The sequence below is a fragment of the Poromitra crassiceps genome (assembly GCF_964638095.1).
Source record: "Poromitra crassiceps genome assembly, chromosome: 2".
Lineage (NCBI taxonomy): Eukaryota > Metazoa > Chordata > Actinopteri > Beryciformes > Melamphaidae > Poromitra > Poromitra crassiceps.
Genome location: NC_139624.1, coordinates 121,794,356 through 121,806,264, shown reverse-complemented (window position 1 = coordinate 121,806,264; position 11,909 = coordinate 121,794,356). Strand labels below are relative to the sequence as shown.

Below are 11,909 nucleotides of genomic sequence, written 5' to 3'. Positions count from 1 at the left end.
TGTTAAGCAGCCCATTCTCACTCCCACTGCATGGATTTCTGTAGCTTTGTCATGTACCTTTAGGTGGGATGTTGGCACACGCACACTGTATGAGCTCACACAGTGTGCGTGTGGATGCACACAGACACACATACTGGGACAGTACCTTGTGTGTTGGATTTGGATGCACACGGCTGCACCTGCACGACCGTGACGCCCTGGGACTGAGGCACCGCGCAGCCTGCTCCCGTGCACCGGCGGTCTGCTTCACGGTCCACCCGGGCCCTGAAGCAAGCGGAGCCCGGCGTTGGAAAGGCCTGGGCCTTCCCCGAGCCATATCCCATACCCATATCCTAACCCTAACCCCAACCAAGTGACTACCAGTGCCTAACCCCAACCCCAAGGCACCACTGACCTTTGCCCTAACCGCAACCCCAGTGCGTCAGGGTGCCTCACCCCAGCCGTGTGCGTCCAAATAGACCCTTTTCACGGGGGCCATTTTGTGTCGAAAAGGCAGAATAAACACAGGTGCAAGCAAAACACTAATGAGGGTTTCCAAATTCCAATCACTCACTATCATCTCCCCAGGCCTCCTCGGATGGGCTGAAAATAAGCCAGATTCAAACAGTCTCTCCATGACTCTTTTAGATGCTAGACTGTGCCTTCTCTGAAGGTATGATATGTATCCAATTCATTCAATGCAATTCAACTGAATGCTAAATGCTATAAACCTATAGAGAGCCAAAGTGAAACGTCACTTCCTGCTTCAGCACTGTACCAGAGATTTTCATCCGCCATTTATTTTCCCATAGACATTTCCTAAAATGCTTATAAAAATAGTTTTACTTGTTCAAACGAAACGGTACAGATATATTTAGAAACAGGAGAGATCGCATAACATTTCACTCGGACCAAAACATAAAAAAATTCGGATTTAAAGAAAATATTTTTTCAATGTTTTTTTTTTAAAGTTTTGGTCTGAGTGAAATGTTCGATGGTCTCTCCTGATTCTAAATATATCTGAACCATTTGGTTTGACCAAGTAAGACTCTTTTTATAAGCATTTTATGAAATATCTATGGGAAAATGAATGGCGGATGAAAATCTCTGGTACAGTGCTGAAGCAGGAAGTAGGCGGTCACTTTGCCTCTCTATGTGATAACCTCTTTTGGTTGACGGTGTGTGCAGATTGCGCAGCAGGAATGTTTTTGCAGTAGGTACACATTTGTGAAGTTTGTCTGGGTTTTTTACGCCAAAATCTGGTGTTCAACATTATGAACAGTTCTAAATTCTTATGGTCACACAAAAAATGTGCCTCCCTCTCAGCATTGGTTCCTGTCTGTTTGTCTTGTGTGTCCGTCTCTCTGTCTTTCTCTGCTTCACACAGAACAGGAGGCAAGTCAACATTGTATCTCAAGGCCAAGCTGGTGCAAAAGAAGATAAAACGCTAGGTTCCCAGGCCCTGACAAACACTACCTCTGACAGCATCCTGTCTAGTCACTCCTACCTCCTCCTCCAAGCAGACCGACGACAGAAGCAGCCTCAAGTCTTCATCGCTCCACGGCGCTCCTCCTGACATCTGAGTTTGCACTGCGGTCCACCTGTCCTGCACGGCCACCATGTCCACTGTCTTCTTTGTCCTGACGGTCCTTCTGGGCTCTTCACAGCTGATGGCGTTCGTCCTGCATCCTTCTGAGGAAGAAGAACCTGGAACACCTGCAAGCTCTCCTGTTATCAGGCACACCAGGTTAGTATCAAACGTGTGTGTCGGTGTTTTGATCAAGTGCATTATATATATTTGAGACCAAACTCCAGAGGATTCTCCAACAAATATGAAATGTCACATTTGGCTGCAGAGGTCAAACTATTAATAACCTTAGAGCTCCAGACTAGCAGTTTATCTTGCAGATCATATGATGGTGTCATATAACACATCGTATGCTGATCCTTGCTTGCGGCAGCCATTTTCAAATGGGCAGGGGGGACATTGGAGTCTGCCTGTGATAAGGTCATGGTGACCAGAGATATTGTGACACTGATGGCCAGAGCGGTAACAAGCATTAGCAGTGTAATCAATCACTTCTCAAGACCAGGAGATCTCTTTGGCTTGGCTCGGGCAAAGAGCAGAACTGCTTCCACACTTCACTGGAGAGTGTGGAGAGAACTTGCATGGACCACATGTCAGTCAGGTTTTGCAACTGCACCTGGCACATATTGGCACGCAGAACTACCTATTGACCAATTGTCATAACTCATGCAATATTTTGTCTTGATTGATTGTAAGTCTTGCAATGAATTAATTCACCAAGCAATTAATGACATTTATTTTGAAACAAATCTGGTGTTATGCTTTTGTATGTGGAATATGGGAATATGTTTCCATTGACACATAAATATTCAATGTTCATCCACTTTTGACAAGCATAAACTGACAGGATGTTGCTGAATGACTGTAATACAAATTCAGCTTCAGTTGTTTGTAGAAAAGTGTCCATTATTTCTTCTATTTCCAAAATAAGTGTCATGTATTTATATTATTATTGGTTTGTATCATTATTATATTATTGTTATTATTATGATGCGTCTTAGTAACATGGCTGATGTCATGTGCAGGTGCCAGGGTGAGTCCTTGCAGTCCATCAGGAAGGCTCTCCTCAGGGCTCTCAGCCTGCAGACGGAGCCTCGGCTGCCTGTTGGTGGGCTGAGCAGCATCAGAGAGCAATGGAAAGACACCTTCACTGGCCTTTCTATCACAGCCAAGGACACCGCAGGTGGGTGAAACCCAGCATCAAGAAAACATGTGCAACGCTTTACCGGCTATTCCAAATCAACTCAAATGAACAATATAAATATTACAGTTTTAATACATCTGATACTCTTTCTTTTACTGTTGGTTTTGTTCAATGCCCACTTAGTTCCTGCTCTGTCTGGCTCTGTGACACCTGCTGCTGCAGGCATGGAGTGCTGCCAGATGACCTCTGAGATCCTCCTGAAAGGTGTGTTTGTGTGTGTGTGTGTGTGTGTGTGTGTGTGTGTGTGTGCGTGCGTGCGTGCGTGCGTGCGTGTGTGCGCGTGCGCGTGCGTGTGTGTGTGTGTACTTGTGTAACCTGTGATGTCATATCTCTTGTAATACCTGACAGATCTGGGCTGGGACAGCTGGGTGATCTATCCTGAGAGCCTCACCTTGGTCCAGTGTGCAGCCTGCAACCCTCTGCTGGCAGTCGACACTGTAGCTTGTCCATCAGACCCCACCAGTGTCCAGGAGACCCCCTCACAGGTACAGGTGTTACACATAAAATAGTGGAATGAGTTTCTAAACAGCACATAGTTTATCTGGTGCATTCTGTTATGTTAGGCATATACTATGCAGGTTGGCAGGTTGGTTTGTAAACACACAGCATTCAAACGTTGCCCCTCCTCCTCCCCTGGCTCAGCAACTCCGAATGCACCCGCCCTGCCTCTGACCTTCTCAGTCTCGACCACACCCGTGGGCTGTTATTGGCTGGGGCCTACACACCCACTGCCCAAAGGTTGCCACCCAGAACAGTCCCATCCCCCCCCGACACACACACACACACACACTGAAAAAAGTTGTTCCAGTCCGTATATTTTGTGTCAGGCTTTTGAAAAAAAAATCTAATTTCAGCTGTAGTGCTAAAGCTTTTTTTATATATTTGTATTTAACAGCCGCTTTCCTGCATGCGACTTATCTTTTTGGTCAATCTTGTTGGACAAACTTACTAAGACACAGAATTGTAGGTGATGAAAAAAATCTGCTGTATGATTATGTTCCACACCAACAACCAACCCCCCTGCTCACCCATGCCTCCCTCTGTCTGTGTCCCTTCATGGCTCCAGATGCCCTGCTGCCAGCCCACCTCCCAGCAGATGGTACCCATCCTGTACATGAATGACTTCAGTACCGTGGTCATCTCCTCTGTGCAGCTGACCCGCACATGTGGCTGTGGGCCTGCAGGCAACCTCCAGCTCCCCAACCAAGAGTAAAGCTGGTTTCATAGTCCTGTCTGTGCATGTGAGTTCTCTGAGCCACCTGGCACACGTAGAACAGTCTTCAATACTAGTATACCATGTTACACAGATATGTACTTTACCTCTTACTGCAGCAGAAAGTCCAAGGTCTATGAATGACATCAAACAGTGAAACACTAAAAGTAAGAAATTACCATATATATATATATATATATATATATATATACACCGTATATTATATTAGTGTTTCATTATGTTTGATGTCATTCATACTGTAGGTCCCAGGTTGCCTTGTGTCTTTGGCAGCATTGGACCTGAGAATCAAAGTAATTTTCCTCCAAGAAGAATGGCATTCCTGTTCCTATGATCTTTCAAGGATAGTTAACCCGTGTGCTGCTATGGCAGATTTGTCTACTGGCCCCGACCATACAACTATACACTCCTTGTTTTGGTTTGAGGACTGATAAGATAGAGAAGTGAGAGTAGCTTTTAATGAAAGCAGTCGTATTTCACAACCCTGTTTCACAATCACTGGCAAATGGCAAAGGCAATAAAGCAGCTATTAACTGCTACCGAGTGTTCCCGCCAAACATGTGAACACAATCCTCTGCTAGGCCACCCAAAGAGGGATTTGTGCAGCTACTATTGGGCTGTAAGTTAATCCACCTCTATTTGAACATATAATAATAATAATTCACTGTGGAATAAAGGCTATTAAACGTTTTTCCAGAAGATGTTGGACCTTTCTTCTTTTTGGAACCTCTGCCAGGAGGACAGTTGCTTCTGCTCTGATCTGTGTATTGCAGCTATCCCTGACAACTTTATTGTATATAGAGAGCATTGCTTCCCCTAATCTTAATGGGTAAGTGGAGTCAAATCCAAATTCAAATTGATGTTGGGAAAGTCTATTGAAAATTGTGGGTTCAGTCCAGCTACATTTATTATTTGCTGCTGTGAATTTGTTGTTGTTGTTGTTTCTTTTTTACACTTATGTTGATGAGTTAAACTTTCCAGACTTAGCATCAATTCTCCTGGGGCCATTTTGTTAGTTTGTTGTTTAGTAGGAGTAACATCTGTGATTTTCCATTGGCCAGGCCCCATGTTCATGTTTCAGCCGGTAGAGAGAAAGGAGGGACAGCCCTACAGAAGCATTCACTTCAATTCAGTCTCTTTGGTCAAACTAAACAACCCATTTATTACATCATGGCAATTGTATGCATACATTTGTAACAGTAGAGTTCTGTTCCTACTCTTATATGCCTCTGTGTCCACTCCCATTGAGCATTTTGTCGATCAGTCAGTTGTCACATCTGTTCTCCCAAAGAATATCTCTGGATACTAAACCAGACTTTTTTTTTTTATATGCACACAGACCTTTTTTTTTTAAGAATGTATTCAAATCTACATCATTATTCACTTTTTCACAGGTTACTAATAATACTTTTTTTTTATTACAGTGATGTGTAAAATATGATATCATTTCACAATTTAATCAATACTTTCAGATAATAATGCATTATTATGTTTTATTTTTTACTGTTATACCATGCTGATCATTTGTATTGATTACATGATTCTTTGCTCACAGTCTTTGAATAAAGGTGGTTCAAATCAATACATATTTGATGTACATGGCTTTTTCTCATACATCCAGTTGTTTTCACTGTAATGTTTGTTTATTACAAAAGTTAATATGATTATTGATTTTTTTTTGTGGTTATCAGGTGTCAAAGGCCATAGTTATGCCAAGCTAACAACATTTCATGCTGTCAGTCTCAGAGAAGGTGAAAGAGCAGAGGGAGAAATGCTGGCACACTAGTGAGGGGTAGGGCAGCACAGACTGTTGCGCACTTCTCAAAAGATCTGCCTCCGCATGCATTTTTGCTCACAACATTCATGTTCCTGACTGCTGTGGAAGCCTATTCAATTATGATATCACAATTTGATATCATCACTGACTAAAATAGGACAATTCATTGACTGGAATAGGACAATAGCACAGGAAGACAGCAGCAAGACCCAGGGACAAATAACTTAATTTTGATGTTGTGATACTGGGACAGAATGGCAGGATATTTCACTGTTTGGGTGTCTTGTGGCATACTGTCCTCCCTTCTTCTGGCTGCGGGGGCAGTTGAATGTACAAAGACGGCAGAAACTCTGCTGAAGGAGATCAACATCCTGACACGGCCATCTGACTGTCTGATGGAGTGCACTGGACTGACCTACACCAGGAAACTGCAGCTCCTGGACCATCGTAATATACGCCTCAAAGACTCCAAAGAAGGTAAGGGAGCCACTTCAATCATCATGATGGAGGGTTTGTGTTGTGAAGTCAATGAAGTCAAATCAACTCACAATATGGCTGCTTTCTAAAAAACAAATATTTTTGTGTTTTATTCAGTCAGTGAAGTTATTGCATTGCTGCCTTAAGTTAGGCTAAGTTATAAAGGCCCCCTGGTCACTACACCAGCACCCGCCACCCGCCCTCCGCACCACCACCTCCCGCACTACTGTAGCCTGCCACAAGGACATTTTTGCAGCATGTCCAGGCTGCAGTATAATGCAAGAGGCAATCACACAATATCACTTGAATCTCAACTCAGGATTTACAGCTCATGTTTGACACAGTCAAAGCATCAGAGCATGTTATAAAAATACACTTCTCTGAATCTAATTTTGGAATATGTTTAAGTCACTTCTAACAACTGAATGCCCTCATTGCATGTATAATATTGCTATGCCTATTTTGTTATTACACTTCTCAGAGAAAACAATTAAAATTGAGAAGTTGTAAACATATTATTCAACAACAGAAAATTACAGTGCAAAATGCCTTTGATTGTCTGCTATGTCCCAGAATTGACTGTATGGTCACACAGTAGCTGCATGGTATGAGTCGGTGGTTCCTATTCGGATAAATCAGGAGTGGAAAAAAATATATTTTTTGTCTTTTTGGGACAATAATGCAGCTAAGATGTAGATAAACTGAGGATCACACTCACTGTGACACTGCCATGATGTTGACACCTCAAAACAAATGTTTGGGTTATTATAAGATGAATTGTGGGGCTTTGGTGTTGATATAAATGACCAAGCTCTGTGACTGCAGGGCAGTAAATTTAAAGGTGGTGGCAGCATCATCATGTATCAGGCTCTGGCTTTAGGGGCCCCCCTGAGCTCTTGGGGCCCTTTGGACAGTCCAGTAATCCATCTATGTATAGATCTGTTGTATGTTGAACATGAAGATGATCTGTGACATGAAACCGGCTTCTCTCCACAGGAGACCTTGGAGAACACTGCTGGTCTATGGATCTCCAGTGCAACATCGGCGAGAGCTTCGAGTCGGCCTTTGTGGTGTTGCCCGTGGACGTGTCTGTGGTGGGACAAGAGCAGGTGGAACTGACGTCAACCGCCCCGACATCCGCTGGCCCGCTGAGGAGACACCAGAGCCCCAGCACACTTTCCCAAAGCTGCGGCCTCCGTTACGACGTCACGCACCACTTCGACACAGAGCAGACCGGGACGTCCTTCTGCGTGCGGGTCGTCACCCAGCAAGACGTGCTGGGGGAGCGCGTTCTCAGGTGCCCACCGTTTCTAGTCACCTTTTGGCAGAGAAGTCCAAATCAGTCCAAGCAAGAAGGCGCGGGGTAGAGAATACTAAGAACGACCGACGTCCATCCCAATTCTGGTTGGCAGTAACATATCTGAATTAAATGCATAGCACTGTGTGACAGGAGTTTCTATACAGTGTTGTTATCATACCTTTAAGGTAATGTAATGTAAGTCTTGCTTGTATTATCACCATAATGCGCACACGTCATTTAGCACTGACTTACACACTGTCTTCTTAGAGGCCATTTACACCTGGCGTTAACATGCGTTTTCTGCCATCAGATTGTATTTTATCACTTCAGCCTGATTCCATTTACACCTGGCGTTAACATGCGTTTTCTGCAATCTGATTGCAGAAATGGTTGTCCTCTCAATCCGCATAAAGTTGCTGTATCCAGATTGAGAGGACACATTGCATTTACACTTGTGTTCAATGTGTACACAATGCATCCCTGACCACCTCCGGAGGTGGTTTGGCCGATCAGATTGCAATCCTTCTTCAATGCGTTTTGGGGGTGTTTACACCTGGCATTTCAAGTGATAAAACACAATCTGATTGCAATCTGATCACAGAAAACGCATGTTAGCGCCAGGTGTAAATGGCCTCACAATGACTGTGGAATTGATGTGAGATATGTAAGGACAGGGATACCTGGAGACATACTGTAGGAGGGGGGGACGGGAGGGACAGTGGGCGGTAGATGTGGTTATGGGTAGGGGAGGGTGTATGCCTGGAAGAACAGAGAGAGAACTCTTCAGATGCAAAAAGCTAAAATAAATATTATTTCATTATTTTTACACAATAATAATAATAAAAGTACCGCAGTTATAGTTTCAACTCTTTTTATATTAGGTTGATTTTTTTTGTTATGCCTTAGAAGTTGTGAGTATCAGTGTACTTTTACCTGTGACATAATAATAAGCTAAATGGTCTCTTACATTTAAGTGTTCATTAATTGATGCTTTCTAATGCATTTAGTAACATCAATTAAACATGAATAACAACATTAACAAATATTAGCTCATGTTAAAAGCTCTTGAACAACTGCATTAATTGAAGGTTATACTTGTTTGTTCATGATACCTAATGTGTTTACTAAGATGAATTCAGCATGGACAGTGATATTAACAGAGATAGTTCATATTAAATTACAATAAGCAACTGCTTGAACATATCCTGACATTAATTAAAACAATTAAGTCACAACAAGCATGACCAAACATGAGTAGTGTTATTCATGTTGTGTGGTATAGCAGTTTTAAAGTACGTTGAGGCCAAGTTGATAGCCAATGATATTGATATAGAGTAAAATACATATAGGCTAAAGAAATACAGTTGTTTATAACGCATTTAATAATATTATTATTAACATTAACAAACCTATAACATTGATTTATGCAGTTGTTCATGCGCATTCAACATTTACTACTGTTGTTAAGTTGTCATTCATGTGTAATTAATGCTAGAAAAAAATGCATTAGTTAACATTTCACTTGTTTTCTCATTGTTATTATTTTAATGTACACAGGATCAGTAGCCTGTACTACGAAGCTAGTTTAATGCCTTATCCGAGTAAGTTTGAGTTTAAACCTGGTTTAGCCGTACTACAAAGCAAGTTAACTTTCAATCACCATGGCAACTGACGCTGCAAAGCTAACCTGGTCGCGACCAGGTTAGCTTCAGAGGATAAGATCAAAATCCATGACAGACCCATATAATCGGCTCTCTGGAGTCACTCACCGTTCATATAAGATCGCCATATGAAAAATAGATTGCAGTCAACTGAGAATATAACAAGAAAAACATTTGTGGCTCTGTAGGCTACATAATTAAATTAAGCCTACTTACCACTTTATGTCTTAACAGCTCAACGATGCGTGGAGAAATATGATCACTATTAATCACCGCGGCGCATATCATGAATGGACCCTCAAATGGAGTGAGGGTGATATTCTCCTACATGCCAGAAAAGCCTATACATATAATATAGATATGGGATAAATATGGATAGCCCCAATACTAAATATGCAGGCTATTCTTGCATCTTTCAGCTGGAACTGTGTCCTGTAGGCTGTATGCCAATATATGAGCAAAAATAGGCTAGTTTTTATCAATGATAACTATGCCCGCATCGTCTCAATTCAGTTCAGCAGTTTTCTCTTTTATAGTAGGCTATTAGGCTTTATACTAGGCTATTTTATATATGAATTATTCGATCAGTGCAACCACACACATGAGTGATAGAGATCATTATTCATTGAGCATGCGTTTCTAAATCTATGGTCTAAATAGGCTTACATATTGTGGAAATGTATAGACTGAGATTACATTTGTTGCTGCTGTATCAATGTATGCAGCTGTATCAGACAGAAATCGCTGATCGAAGTAAATCAAATGACTGATGTGAATACAAGCTGCTGCTTTAGACAGCCCTTCAGCAGACTATCCAACGCGGATTTTCATTCTGACATTAAATCGCGGATACATTAAATATCCGCTAAAACTCTGATCATGCACTGCGCTTTCATGGAACGAGGAAATGGGTGTGGGCGTGGATCAACTCAGCTGTTCATAATGTGATTGGCTAGCGCACCTCTTTCGCGTGGACGCGCGCCTGTGCACGAGCGAAAAACGTGCGCGTGCACAGGCAGATCCCAGGTCCACTTACCTAGTAAAAAACCAGCGTCGTAGTATCAGTTAACTAGATAGCTTTGATCCTGTTCAGTCAAACCAGATCAAAGGGACTTATCGCGGATCTGTTAAACTAGTTTCGTAGTACAGGGCTCTGGTGTTAGTCTTCCTTGTGATTTAAATGAGGGTGTCCTCCTGCATTGTGGGCATAATATAATATAATAACAACAATAATCTTTCACACTTTTTGAAACAAAAGTTACAACGTGCTTCACAATCAAGAGACATAAAAGAGTGACAACAGACAGACAAAGCAGTAATTCATTGGAAGTCAAATCGATTTGAAAGCAGATCAAACAAGTTAAAGGTAGATCTAGCCATGGGGATAAAACAGTTGGAAGCAATAACCAATAACAGACAAAGCAATTGGTGTTATCAAGTGGGCAGAGCACCTCCTGTCCCATCACACACGTGAACAATATGTTGGCTGACCTTCCAGCTTGACACAACATGTTCTGCTGAACATGTTGTATAGACCAGTGCAGAGCCGTGTATATAGAAGAGAAGAGTCGCGACATCTCCGTTCACTCCAATGGACCAGGTTTTCTTACTCTCAAGAGTTCCCGGAAGTAAGGTTCTGGATTAAGCAGCGCTGTCGAGTTGCAGCAAACACGGACAGTTTGTGATGTACTTTGAAAGGGTCAGACGTTTAAAGAATCAAATTGTATATGATCAGCTTTATTTTAGCGTTCAAACTTAGCGCGAACCCCCTTCCTGGCTATTCATTGGCTACTGAGTCACGCATTTTGGGCCTCCGCTGACGCCACTCTCTACTAGATTGCTCTGGACCAGTGGTTCTCAAAGTGGGGTCCGGGGGACCCCCAGGGGTCCTTGAGGGGGATCCAGGCCAGGGGGGTCCCCAACAAAAAGTGAATTACTTTATTTTCACTATTAATTCCATTCATAAGTAACGCAATAACAGAATGTATGACTATTATGGTCATGGCTTTCATACAAGTTCTGTAATGAAACATCTAAAAGTAAACATCTGATCAGATGGGGGGACCCTGGGACAAAATGTTATCAAATGGGTGGTACGTGGTCTAAATTGTGTCAGTTTAGGGGTCCTTGATATGAGAACATTTGAGAACCACTGGTCTGGTATTATAGACACATGCATATATATCAACAATCAGAAGCTGGTCCTACTAGCTTGAAACACCCCACCAGCAGTTCAGAAACTCCCCAATTCAAATAGCAAAAAAACGTAAACAGCCTTAAAACAATTAAGGAATCAGATTGTATTCTAGTTACTAGTCTATATTTTGGCGACAGCTTTGGTGATAAGCGGTGATTACATCACCCCCCCCCCCCCCCCCCATCTCACCCCTCCCCCCCCACTACATTCCCAAGTAAATCACTTGGCAGCAGCATCAACAGTACTTTGACATCACTGGGCTGACAGCAGTAAAACAGTAATATCTACATACAAATATTTCATACATGTTTGTTTTTTTAACAATGTGATAATGGATTAGATAGATACGTTATCTAGAATCGATAGTCGTATTATAAGCAAATGCTCAACTGATGATAATGTTATATTGACAAAAGACTAGCAGCTGCTTACAGTAAGGTTAGCAATAGACCTACTGTATGCTACTTTTAACCTAAGCTAACACTAAACTTACTA

General features: G+C 42.3%; 1 protein-coding gene across 1 annotated transcript; it reads left to right on the top strand.

The window, feature by feature from the left end:
• Nucleotides 1-5,936: 5,936 nt before the first annotated feature.
• On the top strand, nucleotides 5,937-7,738 carry LOC310772553 (uncharacterized protein). The gene is made up of 2 exons (XM_083632390.1): nucleotides 5,937-6,256; nucleotides 7,253-7,738. The coding sequence occupies exons 1-2, from the start codon at nucleotides 6,034-6,036 to the stop codon at nucleotides 7,621-7,623; spliced, it is 594 nt and encodes a 197-aa protein (XP_083488516.1). The 5' UTR covers nucleotides 5,937-6,033; the 3' UTR covers nucleotides 7,624-7,738.
• The last annotated feature ends 4,171 nt before the right edge of the window (nucleotides 7,739-11,909 follow it).